This window comes from Erithacus rubecula, assembly GCF_903797595.1.
Source record: "Erithacus rubecula genome assembly, chromosome: 5".
Classification (NCBI taxonomy): Eukaryota; Metazoa; Chordata; class Aves; order Passeriformes; family Muscicapidae; genus Erithacus; species Erithacus rubecula.
The window spans coordinates 27,693,000-27,719,694 of NC_136687.1; the positions used below are offsets into that span (position 1 = coordinate 27,693,000).

Genomic DNA, 26,695 nt, shown 5'->3' on the forward strand with positions numbered 1-26,695 from the left:
AGCTTATTTTTCATATCATATCACATCACATCACATGACATCACATCAGGGGAAATTTCACATACTGGAAAAATTGTGTGAAGTCTATACCACTAAAGATAACTGATCTTTTTCTTTGCTACTTCATTTCTTGCAAAATAGTTGAAGCAAAGACTGCTTCCATTTCCCTTGATACCTTCCAATGTTGTACAAACACATCTACTTTCAAATGCTTTAGTTTATCTGCTGTTGACTTTAGAAGTACAATTTGTAATATGATGGGATGACTGAAGGATATTACTTGTAAAGTTTGTATATAATAGATTGTGCATCTTTTGTTTTTCCCACAGTGAAAATGTCTAGACTCTTCAGAACCTTTGTAAAGCTGTTATCCAGACAAATTAGTTCCGTGAATTTGAGTCACATCAACCTCAAGAATTATCCAAATAAATGGGGTCACCAAGTCATTTTAGCTGAAAAACAAAACTCTGCTTAAAATCTGTGAAGCTGACAGAAAATTGCTTATCAGATACAGTCCAACCTTTCTTCTTCTTCTTCTTCTTCCTCTTCTTCTTCTTCTTCTTCTTCTTCTTCTTCTTCTTCTTCTTCTTCTTCTTCTTCTCCTTCTCCTTCTTCTTCGTCCTTAGTTTTTTTTTTCTTTTCTTTTTTTTTTTTCTTTTTAAAGAAGATTTTCTGTTAATCTAAGTGTTAAAAATATTTCCCGCCAGAGTGGGCGTTCTGTTGCATAGTAATTTTGGCTCTCTGGGTATTGATAAATTGTATTAAGCATAAGATGTCATAAGGGATAATTTGTGGCTAACATCTGATGGCCAGCCAAAGAGTAGAAGTCCATCTAATACCCAGTTATATTCTTAGGCAGATATTCAATTCATTTTGGGGAAGTTGCAATGTAATAATCTTTATGGTTAGTATCTTTTTATACTGTTCCAAAATTCATATCAATGCTAAAAAATTAACTCCTTATCCGTGACTTATCTTGTTTTGATTGCATTTTTGAAATAGCCTTTGATCTAGCATGTGCTTTTTTTTGTTTGCCATATACTCAGTTTGATCAATTTTGAACAAAGGAATTCTCTGAACACAACTTACATTCACTTAGAGTGGATCTCCTCACTTTTACACAAGCTCTAATGAATGTGCTTTGTTTTACTTCCAAGCAGTTAAAACTGTGAACATTATATTGTTTGGTCTTTTGTTTTTTGTGGGAAGAAGGGGAGAAGAAAAGAAGTAATGTGAATTGAGTTTAGGAAGAGCCAAACTCGTAGTTTTAACAATTTCTCCAGTAAATGGTATTTTCATGCTCTGTTTATGTGTTATCTTTGAAGAGAACCTGTTAGCAGAACATAATTTTAATCATATGAAATAGCTTTCTGAGAGGTTTGGTTTTTTGAGAGTTTGCATTATAGAATTAGGAACAAGTAGAATGAAAGGAGACATGAAATTACTTTAATTCTTGAAGAAGTCATGGCATGTCATCACATCGTTTATCCCAGTGTATATTTTATGGTGATAGGCATGAAATAGTAAAGTATTTGGTTTCCCAGATGCATTTTTTGTTCTTTTGGATGATTTATGTCTAGGTCATGACAAAATTTCTAATGTCACCCTCCTACAACTATCAGCAGAGAGCAAAGTTATAAATAAAAATAAATAAATAAATAAATAAATAAAGTCTTTTTCGGAAGGAGTAGCTGTCTTTGATGTGTTTGATCTCTGGGCTCAATAGCTCTACTGCCTTTTTCTCATTTTCTCATTTTCTCATTTTCTCATGTTTTAGCCTAATAGCTGTCAACAGTTTCATATGAATCATTGCAGTCCAGTACAAAGTCCACCAATATATTTCAAGAGTAAGCCCATATTTTCTGCTCTGGACAATTCATCCATTTGCTGTTGGCCTGCCCTTAACAACCTTTCAGAAGTATGCCTGGCCATCACACAGTTGGCTGCTGTTTGTGGTAGGTTTTGTAAATCTCCTCAGAAAAAACCCTAGTCTTTTAAGCCCTCTTTTGAAGATAATTGATCAGTTCTGATTTGGAGTTTTGCTGGGGTTTTTTTTTTTCCATTTCTTTTTGCAACTGTTGGGAATTGGAGAGTAAGTCAAATGTGTCCATCTGTACCCTTGTGCAGTCTAAGCCTTTCTGCTCAGGACATCACTTAGCTAATAGTTGACATTGTAGAATAAGTTGTCTTGAAAATTTCAGAAGAAATACCTGTCTATGGTGTATGGCTAGAAGAACAACATTTTTATTTTTCAGACTTGTACTCTCCATTTCTAAAAACTTCTCTCCACATTATGTCACCAAAAGACCAATATGGTCCAATATGTGCACCACTAAAACTTTGCTAGGAAGTACATAGTTGCTCTTAATCCAGAAAACTGCAAGTAGCTTTTTGTCCTTCACATCCTTTTAATCTAGACCCAGACATGCTGCCTTGGATTTCCAAATTTCTATCCTATTTTGTTACTTTAATTAGAACTTGTTATTTGTCTTTTAAGTATATGAGATTGATAGCATATAACAAGGACATTTTTTGAAAATGGTTTATTATCTCAGACCAAATAAGCTGAAAGAATCACGTTGTTACTAATGCATGAAATAGTAATTGCTGCATTTTTCTTCTTTTTACCCCCTCTTTCCCAAAGAGTTGATAGATAATGTTTTATGTAGTTCAGTAAGAGATGTTGAACTCAGCATGGTTTGTTTGAGAGGGCTACATAAAATTTGTGAAACTAGAGGTGTTTTTGTCTTTTGACTTATTATTTTTAGATTTCAGTGGAGAAATTCTAAAGAACAGCAGTGATTTACCTTGTGTTATCATCAAAGTATTTCTGAATTGTTTTTCTTCTGAAAATTAGAATTACATTAGGGGTTCTTTTCCAGCCAAAACAAACAATTCATACTATAGAAGTTGAAGCAATTTAAAATATTTTAGAGAACATTTTCACAGTGGAGCAATTACTTTATCTTAGCATTTTTCTGTCTGATGAATTATGATTGAAGTAGGCAGAAAATAATGAAAATTTGAACCTGGTATGTATGTTAAATGTGGAAAAAGGTCAAAATTAAAGGGAAATAAAAGAAAGTAGCTTGAAGTTATGGGATTGTAATCACAGGGAACATTTGGTTCTTCTTAAGCCTCTTCAGCTGCTGGAAATTGAGATGCATGAGATATGCATGTGCATTGCTGGCTGAGTTTCTAGGGACAGAAATAAAGAGCAATAGTTTGATGAATGCATACCAAAGTGGCATTTTATGAAGGCTAATAAAGCAATGCATAGGTGAGAAAGGACCTTAGACAGGGTATTCTTGCTGATGTGTTGATTATCATTTAAACTACCTAAGAATTTTTTTTCTTTTTTTAGATTAGGCATGAAGGATTTGACTTTAGTTATAATAATTTTATGTAACAGAATTAATTTCTGAGTATCTGTTGCTGGTGTAGAACAATGAAAGCTTCATGTGTTTATAATGTTTCCATGAGGAATGTGTACTTACTCTTCATGCATATTTTTTTTGTATTATTAGAACATGTATAATTTACAGGTGATACTAACCAATGATCAGGTTCAATAAAAATCAGTAGGTTGGTGAAATATTCCATCTAGTACTAGTAAGGGAAGTGGTGGCATTTTAAAATCTGAAGTAATTTCTATGACATTTTCCATTCAATATTTTACCCCAAAAGGGTATGTATGTGTTCTAGTTACTCTGTGAAACAAGATACCTGATGTCAGAAGCTTTTTGCAAGTAGCTGCTAAAATGAGATGTCTCATCTTTCCTGCCTCTGATTTCCTAGACCATTGCATTTCAACTGGCCACTTGTTCTCTGGATTTGGCCCTTGAGATAGTGACTCTGTCCTGGCCTCCTTTTTCTCCTGGTGCAAGTAAGGAATGGGTTGTGGCCAGACCTCACCTCTGCGCACACAGGTAGCCAGAACTCAATTTGCTGTTGTAGCTTCCAGAGCTCATGAGAAGAAAGTGAGCAAGCAGAACAGTTTTATTTCAAAATTGTGATCCAGCTATAATAACAGTATCTCTTTGCATAGTAGGAACTGAGAAGTAATGTAGTTGGCACTGATTAATACATACAAAGCCACGTACACACAAACATATGTGGAAGTACCTCTTGGAAGGATATCTCCTTGGTGACAGCTACTCATTGCAGTGTCTGGACTTTTGAGGGCCTGACTTGTTCATTTGGAGTGAGTTTTTTAAAGCAAATATATTTGGCTGCATTAGGATCTAGCATTCTATGGGGTTTTCCCCACAACTTATTCACAGTGTGGCTGGGGATGAGGGTAATTTTTGCATTGACTTAGAAAAAATGGTTGATTTAGGAATAAATTAGGGGAGAAATACCTTGTTGCACCTAAATAAGTGAAAGATAAAAAAAGAGAAAATGTATGAACATAGAATTAAAGAGCAAATATGAGACTAGTAACTAAATGGGCTTGATGTTCTGTATTGCTTATGTTCATTACACCTTAGTTAGAAGAGGATGCTTGAGGGAATGATTTGTGTTGGTCATGCCATTCAGGATAATTTGCTGTGGCAAGGGAAGAAAGTTACTGAGAAGAGAAGGTGATATAGAGTGTTTATTGAGATGCTTTGTATTTGCTGAAATAGAATAAAAAAGTGATACATTTATGGGGCCTTCTCTTGCCACAACAAAATAAAATTGGAAAACTGTATTTCACCCAATCTTCATGTGGGAGAAGTAATGGCTGTCCCAACCACTTGCTATTTGCTATCTGACACAGATCACCCTGTAAACACATTTGCTAGTATTTAACTGGTGCATCAGTTAGTACTGCAAATACTTTACTGCAGGGAACATTCATATGGTTTGTTTCTGTGGCTTATTTGGTAGTCAATGAAGTAACTTCATAGGTACAGTAAATGCAATTTAATGCTCAAATGACTTCTGATTTTTCTAAGTAGAACTGCCTCCTGGAAAAACTATGGAACTGCTAAACTGTTTTGCTTTATCAATACCTCCAGATGATTTATATTGAAGATAGAGTTGCAAGTAAAGAACTACCATGCTGGCAGGCTGGGGGTACAGAAATACACATGCACACCTGAGTTGGATTTTCTCTCAAATGTTGGTGTTTTCTGTATGTTATTTATTGTTTACAGAATACTCATTGCTTTATGAGCCAGTACTTTGCATCTTCAATGCTCTGCTGAAATGATTCTCCTGTTATTGCTAAACCTGGATTTATTCCAAGAGAAGATCTGGTTTCTTCTTGACTTGCCAATGTTTCTGCCCTTATACGTTATGTCAAATCTGCATGGATCTGAAAGCACTTCTTCATCATGGTTATGCAATTGTCATGCAGAGCTGTGATTTAATTAAAATATAAAAGAATACTTCTTTCTTAATGGAAGTTTACAGAGGGTTTTTGACATGCCTTCACAGCATGTTGTACAGGACCTTGCTGACTGCTGACTGCTCTGTTATGTTGCACCATGGAGTTCTGCAGCCTGTACAGGCTCTTTGGAAATCATGGTTAGGGTCACTTACTGTACCTATTGCTAAACCTCCTGAAAATCTATGAGCAAGTTCTCAATGGGCAACTATCGAGGTCAGTACTGGTTTTTCCTGTGTTTTGAAGTCTTAGTCTTGTTCTACTTGTGAGATGCTATATGCAGTCAAGATGTTTATTGACTTGCTTAAAAAATACTGAGAAATTTGAAAGTTTTTCAAATTAAAAAAATACCCAGTTGAAGGTTGCAATGTTCTTCAAACTCTGTTCCTGAAGCATTCAATGTAGAGGTGCTATTTAAAGCCAAGAATGAAAAGGGAATGCTTTGGCATTCGTTATGTCAGTTATAAATTATGTTAGATGTTTGGATTTATATGATCTTGATATGTACAATATATATTGAGAATGTCTGTCTAGAACATCCACATTTAATGTCAAAGGGTAGTGCTCTGTAACAGGGTTGCTCTAGTGACTTTGCAGAGACTTACTTTTCTGGAGATTTCATGTTTGAAAGAAGCGGTGTTTGATTTTGCAGGGTGCAGAGAGTACCTCCAAGGAATCCGGGCTGGTCTTAACAGCAGTAACCTCAGACCACAGAATGTTGTTTAATGCTTCTAGGATTAAGCATTGCAGATGAAGCTTATTTATATCATATGAACTAACCATTTGTGTTTATGTTGTTTCGTATTGTTCTGATATATAAACCTAAAATAAATCACAGCAGTGCACTTAGCAGACACATTATATCTGGTTTGTGTGATGTGTGGTAGTGGTGCTGGGCATGTCAGGGTTCCATTTTCACACAGAATGGAAGCAAACTCTGATTTAACATTTAAAGTCCACTACAGGTCCAGTGAAGAATCCTAATTGAAATACTTTGCCATTATTTAATGGTAATATTTGGTTGCAAAGAAGATTTTTCAAAACCTTTATGCAAGAATTTCTTAAATTAATTCTTACTGCCTTTGACTTAAGATAAAGAAATATGGAATATAAATAATGAGCATCTAATTCCTGTATTTCTATAAGCAAACGAAAGGAAACTTAACTTTTTAAAACTCTTAAATTGAAACATATTTCATTTTAGATGTTCCATTAAGAGAAAGTTGTGACACCTTGATTAGACCTAGTGTTTTGTTGGGTTTTTGTAATCCGTTTGAGATAGCATATGCCTTAAAAACTCATATATGCCTTAAAACTCATATAGAAACAAGATGTGTAATAGGAATTCTCTTCTGTCCCCTGCTCCTTGATATTTTGGTAAGTGAGGCTGTTTCTGGGATCATCTGTGATTTCTTTTAGTCTTGAATTAGATATATTAATCTTTCTTCTCCACTCACTCTTCTTCCTTTCTTGGCCCCCACAGAAAATAGCAGAGAAGGCCACTTTTGTATATATATAAAAATTGAGTTGCTTTAAACAGTTTTTAGTGGCTCAGCACAGAATATTAATTGCACTGCTTTTTAAAATAAAAAGACCCTGGAGTCCATTAGTGTATGGTGCACTGGTCAGATGGGCTGGGAGGGATGGGACTGGGCAATCCCTGCAGAGCAGGAACTCCTGGAGCTGGTGCTACCTGAGCCATCCAAGAAGCCAGCTGAGGCTGGGAAGGGAGGAAAGAGAAATGAGGTGAATCATTAGGTTTTTCCTTAATTTCTACTCTTGCACCATGACATTAGGCTACTTTTTGGGCCTTTCAGCTCCCCTGTGGAAGTGCAGAGGAGCACACAGGCAAAGCCATTTTAAAAATACTGATTTTATAGACATTTTAAAAGCCACCTCAGGAGTTTATGGAAGTGAAAAGATTCTCACTATTTCTACTTTAAAACCAATGTTTTACCTTTTAGAGAATCACCAGCTTTTGTTCAAATTGGTACAATTTTCAGCAGGGAAATGTTTAGCACTTAATTTTGATCCTGCAGTCATTGTATATCTTTCCTAATATCACAGGAAAAGATATTCCAGGACTGTATTTGAAAATACATCTCTACTAGTTTTTCAGAGTTTTATTTTTTTATTTTGTTGGATTTTCAATGGAACAGAATACATGGAATTGATCTGATGTTACCTTCTGAAAACCTTTTGCTTGTGTCTTACACAAGAGGCTGTTACTGAAAACTTGGTAACCGTGGGGTGAAAGGTAAAGCCCTGTTACTGATTAAAAAGAGTAAGTAAAAAGAAGCAACCTTCATAACATTATTTAGAAAGGAAAATGATTGTTAAGTAGGAATTAAGTTAATAGAAATTTTCTGACAAAATTGTTTTTAATAGGAAAAAATGTTCATTAAAGATAGTAACTGAAAAGATTTGCCTTTTGATACAGGGGAAAAGATAATTTTTATCCTTTCCAGTTGAGAAATTTTAAAAGAAAAGTGAAAACAAAACCAGAAAAAACCACCAAACAAACAAACAAGAAAACCCAAACCAAAAAACACCCAAACCCTTTACAAATATTCCAGCAATAAAAAACCAAGTAAACTGAGAAAAGAGTTTGATTGGCTGGGGTGAAACACAGAAAGTTGAAGGAAGTCCTATATTATAGAAGGATTGGGAAATAAACTTTCAGTTGGTTCATCCAGGTAATGAGGAAACTGAAAATTTGAACAGGGTGACCTTAAAAAGCTACAACTGAAGCATTAATGACTGAAAACCTATTATCTCTGTACATGATAATACAGCTTTCAATAATGGATAAGCCAGAGCCTCATTATTTGGGTAAAAAAGCTTGGTGTTTTGTCTTTTTTGACATTAAGTACTACTTTTAAATGTCAGTTGCATTTACATAGGCTGGGATAATTTCTATGAAATGTGCCTAATTACCTACCTGGGTGGCCTTTAGATGTTCAATCCCACATTTGGCTCAAACATGGACTGTTGTCAGAAATTGAATACTTATTTTTTTAACGTTTGCTTCAGTCCAATATGTTGTAAGTTCAAACAGGCTTATTAAAAAAAGCAGAATAAGATGTTACCCAATAGCTTACACCACAAAAAAATCCACTGTACCTTAATAGTTTGTTTACTGGTAGATCCTTCTCCTTGCTCTTATTGAAAGCCCGTTGTGACTTTCTGCCTCTGAGGGAGAAGTGTACTCACACTTCAGCTGCCTGCTGGTGCCTTCTCCTGCTCCTTCCCAAGCTGCAATGTGGAGCTGCATCTGACACACCTTTCCCAAGTGTCCAGGGAGATGCAAAACAGAACCATTTGAGTTTTGGCAAGATGTAGCATCATGGTTTATTTTCAATTGCAGATCAAGTCTTAGTTATAACTTTTCTTGTTTTTTCTTTGTATATATTATAAAATTTTCCATCTAAATTTCATAGCTATATTTATCCTGTATTCAAGGCCAAAAAAAGCATGTGTGGATTTTTTTTATAGGTAGTTTGGCTTTAAATAGTTACTTTCCTTCTCAAAAAAATCTGATTTTAGACTTAGGGACAGCACTGTGAGTCAGTACTACAAAAATTTTCTTTGGACCCCTGGGAATATTTGGAATTCAGCAAATGACAGCTAGTACCTGTTTGGGACATGGTTAATATTAGGGTAAATTATTCATTTCTAGATCAAAATAACTAAATGGGATTTGCGCTAACATAGCCTTTCTTCTTGCTAAATATGAAATGATGCAGGATTTCAGGTTTATTCTGCCTGCCTGGATTAGTCAAGTAGTATGTTTTTTATAGGTTGTATTAAATTTCTTTTACAGAAGTTCAGGATTTGAGGTATTTTCCCAAGTACAAACTGAAAAAAAGAATTACTAAAGAAAAGTTGAGAGATTTGGTAAGTGAAATTTTATTTTAAACTATACAATATTTTGTAGGAACTGTTTTTAGTAATCTGCTTAGACCATGAGAAGAAATCTAAATTTTAATAAATAAGAAGCCCTTTAAAAAGGGTTTAATTGTAATTTATTCTCTTCAGAAATGATCCTGTCATTATAGAGACAGCCTACACTACTATTGAGCTTTATGAAGATTCTGATCATCTTGTGCAGATTAGCACACAGATTGCACTGGATTTTTATTGTCAGAACCACTGAAATGTAATTACAATATCTAGAAAAGATTCTTGCTACTTGATGAATCCTCTTAGGAATACCACTACATCATCTCATAACCCATCAGAGCTGCACAAGGTGTACAAAACATGTTGTGTTTCTCTTTCATTGTGCATGAAAAAAGTTGAGTTTGTTACAGTTGATTGCAAAGTGGAGGGATTGTCATGGTTCACTAAAGCCTGAGCAACTTTGCTCATGTTTAACTTGGGTGAGTTATGTGGGCAGGCACATGGATATGCACATGCACTGTTAACACCTCTAGTTAAGTAAAACTCCACGGATTTTTGGCCTGTAGCTATGAGACAAGTCAGAATCAACAACAGGGCTTTTAATCACTTTGTCACTTGGGCATCTGTAGAACTCTACTTCAGTTTGTGCGAGAGTTTCAAAATTATTGGGGGGTTTTATTATTTGGGATTTTTTTCGTAAAATTAAAATCCCCTGACCATGAATTTCTGCATAACTGTAAAAAATATATATTTGTATTTTTTTGATACTCTAAGGGAAAGTCTTAAAAGGAACCTTCCATAGAAAAATAAAATAATTTTGTCCTGCAATTCATTCCCTCTAATGTGGCCAACTGCTTCCTAGCAAGAAGAGAATTCTTGATCAACTTTTTAATGGACAGAACATGCTACACAAGTCCTTTGGGTATATAAGTCAGAGAACCCTTGGATGAGGCTCTTTAGATTAATCCAAGTGATATAGTTGCTAAGGAACAGAAAATTCTCTAAAGTCAAAACTTAATGTTGTTGGTCCAAACACAGCTGGATTTGTAACTGGAAACAAACTGGGAGACACAAAGTAGATCTGCCACAGCTCTTTCCTGGAGAGAAACAAGAATCTCCTCCGAGAGGGAAGCTGGGTATGCTATACAGGTAGCTCCCACCAGACAGCACACTGCTCAGTCTTGTCCAAAGAGCACCACATCTGGCATCCTTCACTGATCCCACATTACACCCAGCCCTTTATGAACATCTCTCTTGTGCTGGTTTGTCACACACCCTCAGCCACACAAGTACACCTTTAAGCTGAATCTACAAAAATTACCTTTGCTGGGTGGCAACATGGTCTTGTAGTTTCAAGCATGTGTTACTGAAAACACACCCAAAACGATGTCTGAGTGTCTGTCCATAGAACCCTTGATCCAAACACTGTGTAATGGGATGGTACTGATCCACCCCACAGTCTGCTAGATTGAGGTGGGACAGATGTAAACCATTTTTATTTCACCAGACAGTGTGCTCCCTGCCTCTTGACTGGAAGCCAGGATGGTTCTAGCTTCACATGCCTGTAGCAGTGTAGCTTCTGTGTGCTACTGTTCTCAGGATTAAGCTTCAGAAAGTCAGACAAACCAAAGCAGCCCAGCCCTGTCATTGTAATGATCCATAAGTGTACTGGTGCTACCAGGGGTGAATTGTTATCACAGACAGGAGATAAGCAACAAGACAAGAGGCAACAAGCAGAAAACAATGCATAGGAAGTTCTAGCTAAATATGAGGAAGAACTTCTTTACTGTGCAGGTGACCAGAGTATTGTCACAGATTGTTCAGAGAGGTTTGGAGTCTTCTTCACTGGAGATATTCTGAGAATTCTAGAGTCATTCATGGACTTGTTAGAAAGTGCTAGTTTGGCAAAAAAAAAAGCCTAGATGTTGTCACAGGTCAGAGTGATGTTCCTTAAAAGTGGTTGTCATGCATTTCTGCACAAGAAACCTAGCCTGTAGCATAACTTCTTGTTTCTATCTTCTGACTGTCTATTAACTGTGGAAGAGAAAAAGTTCATCTTTAACAAGGGTGATGTCAACATGATGAAGTATTAGCACTGTCATCAGCAGACCTTCAGCAAAAGACCTTTTCTCTTAATACCTTTTTCCCTGTAAGAAGAGAATTTTCTTGGGTAATAATGTAAGCTGGACTCCTGGTTCTGAAACACAGCCTATCTTTGTGGAGCACACTTTCTTGGATGCATTTCTCCTTGGATCTGGGAGAGCTGAGGAAAGCTTTATTCTTCTCTTGCATGGGCTATTAATGAAACAAAAAGTAGGAACCTTCTCTGCATCTGGAGCACTGGCAGACTTTAAGGCAAAATTAAAAACTGAAAGTAAGTTGCAATGGGTTGCCACACAATGTTTTTTTCTACATATTTTCCTGGGAAAGCACTTTTTCATAATGAGCACTTTTCTCTGCAAGGTTTATCTTATGTTAGCTGAACAAAAATAAAGTCATTGAAACATGAGTGTTTAGAAGGAAACAATATGCTGTGAATAATACTAGCTGGAAATACGACTATATGTTTGGAGTGTGGTTGTCCTCCCTTGGAAGTAATAAAAATAGAGCTGTAAATTGTACATTGGGGTTTGGTTTATTCTTGAAGCTAATTTTTAAGAAACTGAGGTTTATTTGTTGGTTGTGTCACAGGAATGTTGGGCTTGTTCTATGTCCCATCTTCAGCATTTTTCATTTCAAGCCGTATCAAGGAGAAGATCTTCTAAGGTACATCTACCCTAGTTCAACAGAATGGGCTCTTACCCATCTCTGTAAATATACTGCCTTCTGTGTTGCTTCTACCCACAGCAGTACTTTTAAAATTACTAATATTCTGAGATTTACTCAGGTCTCAAAACATTGCAAAGCATTCTTCAATATGCTTCAAAACCAGTGTTTTTCACAGGGGCAATGGAAGGACTTTGCTTGATACCACAGTGGGATTCCCCATGTATTTCCTTCAGAATGTGTGAATAGTTCCCCTGACATAGGTGTGTTTAAATGCAGGAAAATGGCATTCCAGTTGGATTTTGTGTAACGAAGACGGTGGATATGATTTATCTGAATGCCTGCCTGCCTGCCTGCTGCTTCACTGGGCAAATAGCCTGTCATCTCACAGCCCTCCAATCACCTGGGCCCCACAGCCTCCACCCCTTCGCCCCACCCTTCCACCCCTGTGGGAGCTGAGGGCTCCCACACCACCTGCAGCCAGCTTTTAAAGCAAGACTTTTAATAAAATCGCTTTATGTCATTACTCTTCCATTTATGACAGCAGGAGTTCGGGACTGAGTAAGAGGAGCTGAAATTTTCCCAGCAGAATTTGCACTGAATCAGGTTAGTAATGAAGTTTGCTGCCAAGAGAAGTAACCTGAAAATAACCTACGTTATCTTAGGAAACGTTGCCTTTAACATATGTGCCGTTTGAGTTGCAAGAACTATGGTATGCAGTTTGTTTACATTACAGCATTATTCTGTCTTTGGTAAAGTAAAAATTCAGTGTTAATATATAGAAGATGCAGTTATATTTTCCTTCCCAGTCTGACTAGAAGGTGTTTCTGCTTTTGAACGATAAAATTTACTTTGTTTTTCCCTTTTATGCCTCTTACACTTCTGTTACAGGTGCTGCTTTCTAATTTTACAATTTATTATTGAAATACATTACTTTATTTCAAGCCATTAGGAGTTTTGTGAAAGTCTTGGGCACTACATGAACTTTTAGGACACTTGCAGTAAAATAATATATTGGCTGTGCATGTGTGTATACACATGCAAATCATAGACTACACCTAGTTTTGCTTAATCTCTGAATTATTTTACTTTCATATATTATTTCACAAGACATTACTTTCATATATTATTGTGCAAGATCTAATAAATGCAATACTGCAATTTTTAATAAGGCTACATGTACTTTAAAAAGAAAAAAATTCATAAACTTTTACAGGTTTTTCAGGAAAATTGAGGTGGAAGAAATATGCTAAATTAATCTGTATTAACCACTATATATATTTATACTTTCCCATTTTCAATATGTTACAAACTTATTGGAGTACTTTAACTGGTATGCTGCTTAAAATGTTTAACTACTGCATCCGAAGTTAACAGTATATTATATAATATTAGCTCAACAGAATAGTTTTGAACAAAATATCTTATTTATTTTGGCTTTGTAAATCATTTAACATAAATCTCAATAACAGTACTAAAACTTTCAGAGGTTTCATATTGGTTTATAGCATTTGCTTTCCATATGAGTTTTTTATGTTTTTTTATTGGAATTTTTAATGGAAAATTTTGTTGAAAGAGTTAGATGGCAACTGCAGCAAAACTTTGGATTTTCCCATGTGTTGCTTGGGTTAAATGTGTACAAACTTAAGCTATGTATGAGAAAATTAAAATTTTATTTTAACAGAAGTAAAATTATTGACACATGATGTAAGGTATCTGGTTTTGCTCCAATATCCACATATTTTTTTTAAATTTTGTGTGGGATCAGAGGCTAGGTTAGATTATTTTTACATAAAAAATACTTTGCAGAAATAGTAGATTTTATATTAAAATCTTCACAGTCACTTTTTATGACTGTGAAGCAGTCAAAACAGGTTTAAATATTAATATAGTCTTTTCAGATAGAGACTTTGTCCCTTGCATTGTGTTTTTAGTTATAAATTTTTTATACTGAGCATTGCCTGACAGAAGAGATGACAACAGGTGACGATTAAATGTTCTTGATCATCCACCAGATCAAAGAGCTGGTATGAATTTTAAGGCTGAACTCATCTTCTTGGACTGACATTCAGATGTGTAGTGGACAAGCAGTAAATTATCTGGTTTACAATTGGCCAGGAGAGGCTGAAATTAAGATAAAATTATCAGCAGATACTGTAGATAAAAAATTAACCAAGACAATAAAGAACAAAAGGGATTGGAAAAATACCTGCTTATTCAAGTACTTTGACAAATACTGGGAAAGTCCATCAGACATAAGAAAGTTTTGTTTTGTTTTTTCCTGCCCTGCTATATATGTATCTGTCAAGCTCCTTTCCTGTCTAAATTCTGCCTATATCTGTGTTGAAGGTGGTTGAAGGGGTAAAACTAAACTGTAGTGTGGATGGCTTAGCAGTTCTCTCTAGGAATTCATTCAAGGAAGGAGGAGGTTTCCTAAGGGCTGGTCATTGGTCCTCAAGTCTAAGGTAGTTGAACTGAGACCTGCCTTTTTTGGAGGACCATTGGAGGCATATTTCCGTGTTTATAGCATAACCTGTAGCTAAAATAAAACTTAGTCCAGAGAGAGACAAGTGCAGTGACCCAGCATGTGCAGGGGCAAAGAGCTTCCATCTCAGTTGTATGCAGCAGAGGGAATGTGCCAATGTCGGTAACAAATAGACTTCACAGGTGTTTGTTTGTGACAAAGTGAAACCTGCTTTACTTGTGACGAAGCTCTCTCCATAAAGCAGACTTCAAAGTGGTGCCTAGCACAGGTTGGAATGAATGCAGGAGGGATTCATCAGGTTGTGTCTGCTCCACACCTTAATTAGAAATAACTGGATACTGTGTGTGAGTTCAATGGCATTTCCTTTTGTGGTTTCTTATAACTCATTTCCTGTGTTTAAACTCTATAAACAGATTCAATCTTTCTCTGTTTAAACTGTATGAACAATGCAGCCCACCCTGACTGGTGGTCCTTGCTGGCTACATGCCTAATATTGCTGTTCATTGCAGGAATACAACTCTGCTCCAAGAAAAGTAGGACAGGTGCACCAGAGGTGCCTCAAAAGCATTTATCTCCTTCTTGATTGATTACCCCCTTGATAAAGGAAGCAATTATCAAAAACCCCCTTTCCCAAGCTGTCAAGTGGGCCTTCCCAGGAAGGCTCAGAGCAGAGCCAGTGCTTCTCAGCTGTGCAGAATGTTCAGCAGGGGCCCAGTGCTGGCAGAGCTCACAGCCAAGTAGAGGCCACAGTTGTGTGCTAGGATGAGGCAGGGTTAGGCTGCAGCAGGAAAAGGAGGAAGAAAAAAGGAACAGTTAGGAAAATACTGAAACTTGCTAGTAAAAATGTAGGAGAGATAATTTTTAATGTATATACTTACCCTACTTCATGTTCCTCTCTGTCATAAAAATCAAGAGAAAACTGCTATTTGTCCAAACTCAGGAATACGATCTGTGAGTCTGCACAAAATAGACCCTTTATAAGTGCATGGTGGCAGTCAGTATAAGCTTGTCTAGGACAATGCTGCCACCAAAAGGCACATCAGCTGTTACCTTCTTTGCTTCTGTAGGTTTGTATTTTAGCATGAGATGTGCTCTGCCTCTGTGTTCTGATAAAACTGCTTGTGAGTCAGCACACGTCAGCAGTGAGCCATTGCTCAGGCTGTTCTTTTGCAGGAGCAATGCATTAAAGGATCTGCTTTACAAGGGACACCTCAGAACAACATTACATTACACTTGTCAGTTATTTCTGAAGATACTTGTCACCTCATACCTATGTCATTTGGTCCTGCGTGAAGCCAAATAGTTTCGTAAGCTAATCAGTTCTTCCTGCTGCACTGTCTTATCAAGTCTTGGAATGTCTCAGTCAAATCTGAAAGGGGCCATGCCTGAGATACAGTGCTGCACTTGGCAGGCAGCAACAGAAGTTGGGAAGCAGAGTTCAGGCAGTTTTTGCTATGAGTTTAGGAATGCTAAGTATAGGAAACTGTGGAAGATGTGCTGGATTCCAGTGGTTGTTGTAAAAAGGACATGTGTTTGTCAAGTCCGTGTTACGATGGATATACTTAAAAAGAGAAGTTTGCCATGCACAAGGTGGGATTTTTCTCTCTACAGACATGAAGTGTGTATCTTGAACTTTGTCTTTGGTTGTGCTCTAAAGGCTAAAGAAGAAAGGCTGGGTTTCTGTCAGAAGAGGTGTCTTTTACTGGCACATGGCTAGCAAGAGCTAGCCTCCTTCCTCTCTCCAAGAAGCAGAAATCAGAAGCAGAAAATCTCCTCCTATTTTGCCATAAGGATTCCTTCTCAGCAGAGAAAACCATAATATCCAGAGATATTAGCATATAATAGCAGTGATAACCATGATAGCAGAGATAACCATAATATACCATCACTTACTGGTCACTGCAATTTTCAGGATTTCTTGTCCCAAATGTGAGAGAAGAAAACAATCTTACATGCTGTTTGAATAACAGGAGTCTTGGAAACTCCTTAGTGGTCTGAGAACTAGATTTGCCAGAGTATTTTTTCCTGTTAATGAATTACTAAATGACATATTACCAGGGGGGAGGGAGAAATAATTCCTTAAATATGCCGTGTTTCTGCAATATTGAATTTACTGAGGTGAATGGCATGGAGTCACAAGAGCATTGCTGCCTGTCACATGGGCTGCAGACTAATAAGCATACTAATATATAACACCTTAAGTGGTTGCTACAGCTTCAGAACTGTCATTAGGAAAAAAATAAAGTGGTCTCAGAATACTTGTGTAAGTACAGCCTAGGAAAAATAAACCTGGGTATGTGGGAGTGGAGTACCTCAGCCTCAGGCTCAAAGAAAGGCTGCTCTTCCTGAAAAGCTCAGGAGACACAGCAAGGGATTTTGCCTGAGCAGTTCAGTGCTAATTCCCTTAGAAGATACTGTGGATCTCTGGTGACATGAATATCATCTGAGTTTTTTAACTGGTGAAATCTTCATAGTGGGTGACTCTGAGTACCATGGGCAGATTCTTGTCCCTGGGAGCCTGCTGTGCTGAAAGGACTGCCTAATTGCAGCAGAGCTTTGGAAACTTGCCTGTCAGCCTTCTCCCACTGTCCTGGGCCACCTATCACTTTTCTAAGGGGACTAAACATCACTGTCCACAGCTATAAAATTCCATTCACTACCCTTTGTCAAATTCCCTTTACTTAAAAGAGAATGGAGACCTTTTCTCTTAAAGGTGCTCTTTGAAGGCAGAAGTGGCATGTTTGAGTGTACCTGGGGAGCTGTTACAGCAACAGGGCGAAAATATTCTTTCTCAGGTGATATTTTTTTCCCCCAGAAGCAATCTTGTATTGGGATGGCAGAGTTCCTGATACTCTCTGCTTCTGAATCTCTGTTTTAGGATCAAACACTGTTAATTGAGTTATCCATCTTCATATGAAGTCACCACTGTTAGTGGATTAAGTAGAAATGTCCTTTACTGTTCAAGGAAACTGATACAGACTAGGAAGGAATAAATCAAGAATATCTTCATCTAAATGAAATAGATTTTCAGTTCCCAGTAGGGTTCCACTTAACAATTCACGAGCAGAACACAGATATTTATGGTATGAGTTGCAAAGAAGAACATCAGTTTGGGAAGATGACAGATTGCATCACTTGATTCTTCCCAAACTGTTAGCCATCAGCAAGACAATTCAAACAAATACATAAAGACAAAACTTGTACATTAATGTTGCCTCTTTAAAATATTATAAATATATAACAGCCTATCATATATATATATATATATATACACACACACACACACATAATAGCAAATTCTAAAGACAAAAGCTTTGTATTTGAAGACAAAAGAATATTGATTTGGGGCTGTCAGAATAATATATTTTAAACTTTTGCTGTTTATAGTCTTAGTTTTAGATCCCCAAACCCCTTATTTATGTTGGTGTTGATTCTTTTCTTAAAAGGCTCTATGATATATGAGATAATGGGCTGTTTATGTTTTAGAAGTGGTTAAGAAGTGGCCATTAGCAGATAATTAGAAACGATTTCTTCTTTTTTACGCAATGTAATAAACCTAAAGATAATGGATCTCTTTCCCTGGAGATGTAAGTGCTACATATAAAATTAGAAATAGTGTATCCCTAATTTGTTTCCTGGGGAAAGAGCACATGCCATCTTATTTAATGTCACAAAACAGCGTGAATATCATAGATAATAGATGTGACTAAAATTCTTAATGCCAATACTTTTCCCTATTGTTTTTCACCAGAGTCTACACTACCCTTTGCACAGCGGAATAAGTTCCTTTGTTTCACAGCTCCACATCCACCATGTTGCCCTGTGGACCAGCTCTGTCCTTTATTCGGTGTCTGGTGCGGAAGAAGAACATCGGTGGCGAGAGTCTCGAGGACACCAAGCTGTGCCGATGCTTATCCACACTGGACCTTATAGCCCTGGGAGTAGGAAGTACCCTTGGTGCTGGTGTTTATGTCCTTGCTGGAGAAGTAGCCAAATCTGATTCTGGACCTAGCATCGTTGTTTCTTTCCTCATTGCTGCCCTTGCATCGGTGATGGCAGGTCTCTGCTATGCCGAGTTTGGTGCTCGTGTTCCCAAGACTGGCTCTGCTTATTTGTACACCTACGTTACAGTAGGGGAACTGTGGGCTTTTATCACTGGCTGGAACCTCGTTTTATCCTATATTATAGGTAAGCATAAGAGCAAGCACTGTCCCAGGGAATTCTGAAACAGCAGATAAAAGATGCAGACTTAGGGCTGTTTTTCTTTTCTGTCTCTGTGTTTAGCTACTATTTCTTTTTAGTCCTGCTGAGACGAAATGACCAAAATAATTTGATTAGATTATTTCCTTCTGCGCATCACCATTGCAAACAGGGGTTTTGCAACATACCTTATATGAAGATTGTCAGAAAATTCAGAGATGATGTACAAAAATAAACAGGATTTATTTGCTATCTTTGGTCAGCAAAAATAATTTCAGCAAAATCAATAAGCATTTTTTTTTCTGAATATACAGCAAAGATGTTTACAGGGACTACATTCTTACAGGAAAGTCACGGTGTTTAAGTACTAACTTGCTACTATATCCTTGTGCTAATTAAGCGCTGTCCTATCAGGTAATCCCATAAAACACAAAGCTGACCAGATCTGAATAAAATCAATGCTTCTATGGCAGATAGTCAAATAGCTATTCAGTGCTTCAGCAGAAATAACAATTTTGGATTTAAAAATTATTTCTCCCAGAGGAATGTGTTCCAAACTTCCATTATATTGCATATGAGCATGCCTAGCTTTAGATGTGTACCTACAGGATGGTTACTCAAATCCTTACAAAACTGATGTTCCCCAATATTGTATTAAAATTTATTTAATGAGAGTTATGCAAGTAAGATTGTATTTGGCCATGCGCTCTTTACCACATAAGGGTATTAATTGTAAATGCAGACTCTAGTAACATGCATCTTCCTAGTAATTTTTTTTTTGCTTTACTTACAAGTAGGCAAACTTTCCTCCCTGTTCTTTCTTAAAGTGCTTCCTTACACTACTTTTTATTGTTTAATATATGTCATATTGTAATTCTAGAAATAAGCTTCTTCCAGGATCAGGCATAAATGACAGAGAAATAATGTCTGTAATATTTTGGGAGTAAATGAGGCAAAAGTTTGTATACTTTGGTTCTAGAAAACGTGTTACCATTTAAGAAGCAAAATTCTTAAACATTAAAATTCTTCAGCAGAACAAACATCACAGGCTCTGCTTTTTAAAATAGAAGTAGCACTAGGCTTAGTTTTGTTTCTTTTTCAGTAGAAGTATCTCTATCCCACTGTATGGATGTAAATGTCTAAACCTGCATGTGTTTGTGAAGGTACTTCAAGTGTAGCAAGAGCCTGGAGTGGCACCTTTGATGAACTTCTTGGAAAACAGATTGGTCATTTCTTCAGGGCCTACTTCAAAATGAACTACTCGGGGCTAGCAGAATATCCTGACTTCTTCGCTGTGTTCCTTATATTACTTTTATCAGGTAAGACAATATATGGCTTATATTTATGGTGATTGTGACATTTTACAGTTAAAAGTCCTAAAATTTTGAATTTCGCACCGGAAATACCCTCAAGGAAGTTCAGAGGCACATTTTGTACTAGTACAATAGCTCTGTGATTTAAATGCATGTAATCAAATTTTAACATGCACCCTCTTCTCTTGAAAGTGAGACATGAACTAAAGTACTTGTCAGTACTTTTTTATAAAAAAACCCTTTATACAGATTGAAGGTAACAGGAAAATTACACAAGTTTTCATGGCTTTATCACCAATAAATGCTTTTGGAGTGGCCTGGAGATTAAGCTCTGTTGTTTGGTATTGTTATTTCCTTCAGTTATATATTGTGCATGCAGTGGGCATTTGTAAGGGGTTTTTTCCATCTGAATCGTTCACTTATTTAGTGTATAATAACATTTCCCTTTTTAAGTCTTCTGTTGCTTATCCTAGAATTTGTCTGACCTAAAGGGCACCCCAAGGTACTTTTATGGACCAATACACCAATTTGAAACCTGAGTAAACCTTTCCTGTCTCCTCTTTCAAGTCCTGTTTTTCTCTTTACTCATGTATCATGCTTTTAAGTCACAAACACTGACACTAGCTACATGCTATTTGAGGGATCAGAAAGCTCAAAAGTACTTCAACTTCTTTCTATGTTTGCATTTAACGTTTATTTACCACATGGAAATTTTCCTACTGCCACTAGGAGTGAAGGAAGCAGAAAGTGTATTCTAAAGTGTGCAGTTCATTTTCAGGCAACTAGAAGCATTTAAATATTCAGAAGAGGTCATAACCATATCTCACATACTTGTAATATTCAGTCTCTGGATTAAACCGAAGCAAGAGCTTTTCTTCTCTGCAAAGTGAAATTATACAACCATATATATCTATCTATATATATATATATATTTTTATATATATATATATATAAACTATATAACTATATAACCTGTATATAACCTTTTCTCTGGTGCTCTTGTTATGTGGAGATGGGGGGTGGATCTGGGAGTAGACTTGACTAGGTTTAGTCCAGCATCCTGCCACATTTGTGGCTCAGAGTTGCCTATAGGACCAGTTCAGACCCTTATGTCCTCAGAAGGGCTGGGAATGAATGTGAAAATTTAACTGGAGCAGATCTTTCACCTCTTCCAAATAAAAGAGGAAAAAATAACACTCTGAAAAGCAGAGCATTGAAACTCCACAAACCAAACTATCCAGTCCTAGTTTAGATGCTGACATCTTTTATGTTTTTTCCACTGCCATTGCTGCTTCAGAACATAAGAATTAGAGGTTCATGAAAAAAGGGGAAATGTTTCCCCTGTTGTTCATCACTGCTCCTGAGTTTTAATTCGTCTTCTGTCTTTCCATCCCTACCATCATTCCTTCTTCACTCCTTTCACACTTATGCTGCAAATTGCCTCTCCAGGTGTCTGTGGTAAGAAGCCAAACCCTCAGTGACTGAACTGAGTGGAATTCCTGACTGCTGAAAGGAGGGGCAGTGGGGATGGCTGTGTAGGCTGAGCACGATACAGTAATTGGATTGTGAGCTGTGTAAAGCTGAATCATAGGAGTAGCAGGTGATGTTTTACAGAAAATGTTACGTGTTAAGCACAAGGGAAAGTACACAGAAATGTAGGGTTTGGGGTTTTTTTGGTTTGTTTGTGTGGTTTTTTGGGGTTTTTTTTTTTTTTTTTTTTTTTTTTCTTGATTTTTGGGGTGTTTGGGGATTTTTTGTGTGAATTTTTTTGTTGTTCTATTTTGGTTTGTTTTTTTGTTTTTTTTTTAATAATGAAAGGACTTTAAAAATACACATACTGTGATTCACACTGCATTAGACTGATCGAGACACTGCCTTTTTGGGAAGAACTGAGCTGAAGAAAGCATACATCTATTTCAATAAAAATATCATTGGTGAAGAAAACCTGAACAGCTCATAAGATAATTTCTGTGTTCTGATAAGACAGCAAATATCTTATTAACGGAGTCATAAACTTTTTAGACATCATTTTGAGAGGCTTAAAATTTTCAGACTTAATCTCTAAATAATGAGGGAAAGAATGTATGTGCAAAGGACCTGTGAAAACTTTCCAATTGTATTTAATTTTTTTCCTGGTCTGCTCACTGCCTGTTCCATTAAACTGCTAACACTTTAAAACTTACAATTGTTAAAAATCTAATAAAATAGAATCCCAATGGAATAGCTTTCAGATTGTTTAAATGCTCTACTCTGTAATCTAAAGCCATGTATATTTTGCATGTGACTGTTTTCTAGAATCTCTATACATTAGTGTTACAAACAGGAGGCGTGCATTTCTTTTGAAGCTTTTAATAATGAGCTAGGAATGGGACTTACTCTGATGGATGTGCCCTAAAAATGTGGAGTTAATCAGTCACACTGTTAATTTAATAATTGTGCTTCTTTTCTTAATCTAACAGATAATTCTTTTGTAAGGAATATATTATACCAATCTGTTTTTACAAAGCATAGAATTCTTGTAGCTACTGTTACTCCATGGCATAAAACGGAGATATGGATTGGTGTCTTGGAGAAGTAAAATAGCCATTGCCAAAAACACTTTTAAATACTTAAAGAAGAAGCTTTCTCTTTTGTGGTTTCCAATATATTTGCCTGTTGTCATGCTGTTAAGGAGTCTAGCAAGTTTGTGATAATGCTTTTTTTAAAATTTGCTGATGCTTTTTCAGTACTATTAACATTAATTGCACATATATATGTACATATATATATGCATATATATGCATATATATATGTATATATACATATATACATATATATACACAAACACACCTTCTTTTACATGTATCCCTTCTTTAAAATGCCATTTTATTAGTACAATGGGCCATTCACATCTATAAAATATTTTTATTTTACAGGTCTTTTATCTTTTGGAGTAAAAGAGTCTGCATGGGTGAATAAAATTTTCACTGCTATTAACATCTTGGTCCTACTCTTCGTTATGATTTCTGGTTTTGTGAAAGGTGAAGTTGACAACTGGAAGATAAGTGAAGAATATCTCAGAAACCTTACTGCAATAACAGAGTAATTTTAAATCTATTTATTTGCTTGTATTCCAAGAAGTTTTCTCTTACATATACTTTATTATAATAAACACTATTAGTGTTTTAATATGTTTTGTCACAAACTTCAAAGCAAGTAAGATAGTTACTTGATTCAGATGTTCTTCCTTTTGCTGCTATTTTTCTCTTTCTTACTAGTTTAGACATAAAAATGTCACTTCATGCAGTTTTTAAAGCAGACCTCTGCCATGATGAGAACACTTAAACAATTTTCCTACCAATAATGGGGGAAAAATTATCTTTCTGCTGTATTTTTGTTCTTTATAGGAACCGTTCATCCTATGAAAATGTGACAAGTATGTATGGGAGTGGTGGCTTTATGCCATACGGTTTCACAGGAACATTGGCTGGTGCTGCAACCTGTTTTTATGCTTTTGTTGGATTTGACTGCATTGCAACAACTGGTAGAGTATTTATATGTGTGTATATATGTTTAACATGGGGAGAGTTTTGCAAAAAAAACCCCAAAGAGCTACTAACAATATAAAAATCTGTCTACTCTTTTTGCTTTGCTTTCTTCCAAACCTCTTTCAGTCAATGTAGAATGAGTCTAAGTTCATTCCGGAATGTGGCTGTTTTTCTGGGAAGAAGAAGGAGGTTCTGTTTATTTTATTCCTGTTCTAAAGAAATGATTGTTACTTTCTAACTCTGGAAAGTGCTTAGTATACAACTTTTCTGCTCAAATAATGTTAGTCACCTGCTCACTTTTACAGTGCTCTGAGATAAGATGTCTTTCCTAATGGCTGATAGGGAAAGAGTATGTTGAGTACATTAAAAGTGTAGGTAAATAACTAAAAATTATGGGCTTCAAGTACCTTGAATATACAATGTGTTTCATGACCATTAATTTACCACTCTTTTAATGTTATTCTTTACAACAAAATACTGGGTTCTGTTCTGTATGTCTCAGTTGATTTTACTCAGGTTTTTGAAACTTCTATTACAGATATGATCCCCATGACTTGGATTTACAAATGATTTGTATCTGATGCTATCTCTTAAAGCTGAAGGAGAAAATTAATACAAATTTTTGGTGGGATGTTTTCTTTTCCTTTTTTTCAGGAGAAGAAGTCAAGAATCCTCAGAAAGCCATACCCATAGGAATTGTGGTGTCCCTACTTGTCTGCTTCATGGCCTATTTTGGGGTTTCAGCTGCACTGACACTTATGATGCCATACTATCTGCTGGATGAGAAAAGTCCTCTGCCAGTAGCATTTGAATATGTTGGATGGGGTCCTGCTAAATACCTTGTAGCAGTGGGATCCCTCTGTGCTTTGTCTACAAGGTAAAGACATTGAAATACTAATTCTATTGGCAAGAGCTGATAGATAATATATTACATTTATATGTGTGTTCATGTGTTCATTTTGAAGGCTCAGTCGATGCAAAGAATTAGCAATAAGTATTAAAAGCAAGCCTTAAGCATGACAGTAGCTGTGTTAATTTAGGTTCTTACTGTTATTGAACTCTGCCTCTTTGGTAGAAGCTTATTACATCTTTTTTTTTTTTTTAATGCAAGTAAGTATTTTCAAACATATGACCTGCAAGTTATCTTTATTAACTGACAAAGTAAACCTCACCCATTTGTCTTTTTTCTCTGTCCATTCCCAGTGACTCAGCAGCTTTATGGGCTCTGTGTATTTGCAGGCAAAATTGAAGACATGATAAACTAGCTCCAGTCCTCATCTTCATTGCCTGTCTGTTTTCCTCCAGTAGCCAGCCTGTCTTCTCACATCATCCCTTCCTGTGGTTTCTGTGTGGGTATTTGAGGTGCAGGTTATAGCTGTGAAAATAGTATAATTTATTCCCCTTTGTGAAACTGTAAATTTAACCTTATGATTTTGATTAAAAAGATCAGGGAGGGCACAATATATATTAGTATGTGTACAAATATATTGCACCTCTAATTGTAATAGGATACAAACACTTTAATAAAATAGAAAATTGCTTGATACTTGAACTTAGAGGTAGAAAAATGCTGATGCCAATCTTTTACCTGGCCATATGTAGGAAAGGAATCATTTCCATGTGCTTCAGTGATAAGAATATTGGCTGCCTTTCCACAAAGGAAAACAAGTTGGCTGTGGAAGCACTAGTACTAACAGCACTCTGACATAACCCTGCAGGCATCAGCCTGAATATGGATTTGTTGACTATGGGCAATGGTTTAAAGGAAAAGAACATTTAGATGCAGGAGTGGATACAAACATGAAGCAGTTTCAGAAAGACTAAAAGAAATGTAGGACTGACTGAAGAATGTCCCAGTTACACAGTTCATCCTGGGATTATAGTTATTTTCTATGTAGTTGTCGTGGTCCCCTCAGGGTGGAGGGTTTAACAGATTTTTTTCTTTACACTGATAAATAGTAACAGTTACATATAAGAAACTAGATTAAAGAAATTATTACAGGAAAGCAAAGTGAACTAAGATGGTGAGAATGCCTTTTTAGAAATTTGAACTGTGGGTCTCTTTTTACAGTGTATTCTAAAGAATACATTTAGTCCTCTCAGAGATTAATCTTTCAATCTGTTGACTTCTGTTAGTTTAGAACAAAACAAAGGAAATTGTATTTCATACTCCTCAGTTTAGAGGTACAATTAAGAAAAAACATTGGCATTAATTACTTTTGGTCTTTACAGTTTCCTGCTGCTGTGCTATATCATGAACTTGTTTCGCCAGGGTAAAGATGTTTATTAATATTTCCATTATGTATGCAAATCTGCTTAGAGAAGGGTAGGATAAATGAACTTTACAAAATTAAACAACAAAGAACTTTCTGGAATTTTTTTGAATGTACCTCCTTTGTGGAATGTACACTCATACATCAAAATCAGTTAATTTCTTTCCTGTCTACCCTTAATACTTGTGTCCCCCAAAAGTTACTGGAATACATAGCACCTGTGGAATGTGAGAGCTGTGCCTTCATCAAGTGATGAAGTTGTTTCTCTAAAGTAAGAAAGGGAACTCTTCACTTGGTTAAAAACTTGTGTGCTTGCTACAGAGGTTATACTGGATGTGATTTTGCCTTTTGTTTTCTTAAGTATTTCTCTTTGAGGGAAAGAAACCACATCATTTAAGAAGTATGTTTAAGAGCTTCAAGTTACCAATAGTTTAAAAGCTTTATGTGTTCTGCTAATAACAAATCTAAATTAATTAGCTTTGTTTCTTAAAAAAGAAGTCCTAATGCAGCTTGCCTAGAGGTGCTTTAATCAAAATAATTAATCTGCCCAAGTACACTTGTATGGTGCTTTTTTTGAAGTACTGTTAATCAGCAGATTTACATGGAAATATAGAGTGTAAGGGATGCTGCTTATGCTTATTTATTTGCTGCTGCTGACTGACAGACTTTCTCCAGGAATACTAAAGCTTAATTGCAAAGTTAGTGTGATCTGGAACATGTTCCTGGTCAATTAACACCCAAGAACTACAGTGATGGCAAAGGTTATCTTGCAAATCTGGATTCTGTCTGATGAAGCAATTTCATTACCTAAATTAATTAAATAATAATAATAAATCAACTTTGCAGTTAAAGAA

At 36.2% G+C, this 26,695-nt stretch overlaps 1 protein-coding gene across 6 annotated transcripts in view; it reads left to right on the forward strand.

The window, feature by feature from the left end:
* SLC7A2 (solute carrier family 7 member 2) overlaps positions 1–26,695 on the forward strand; it is a 49,788-nt gene that overhangs the window by 13,553 nt on the left and 9,540 nt on the right. For 3 of the 6 annotated variants that reach the window (XM_079306726.1, XM_079306730.1, XM_079306731.1), the window contains exons 1-6: positions 12,506–12,649; positions 18,280–18,716; positions 19,892–20,047; positions 22,957–23,122; positions 23,428–23,564; positions 24,223–24,445. In XM_079306726.1, coding sequence (XP_079162852.1) covers positions 18,341–18,716; positions 19,892–20,047; positions 22,957–23,122; positions 23,428–23,564; positions 24,223–24,445 — 1,058 coding nt within the window. In that variant the 5' untranslated portion in view covers positions 12,506–12,649; positions 18,280–18,340. Of the gene's footprint in view, positions 1–12,505; positions 12,650–13,998; positions 14,265–18,279; positions 18,717–19,891; positions 20,048–22,956; positions 23,123–23,427; positions 23,565–24,222; positions 24,446–26,695 lie in introns of those variants that run through there. The other 3 variants (XM_079306729.1, XM_079306727.1, XM_079306728.1) reach the window with 2 other exon arrangements.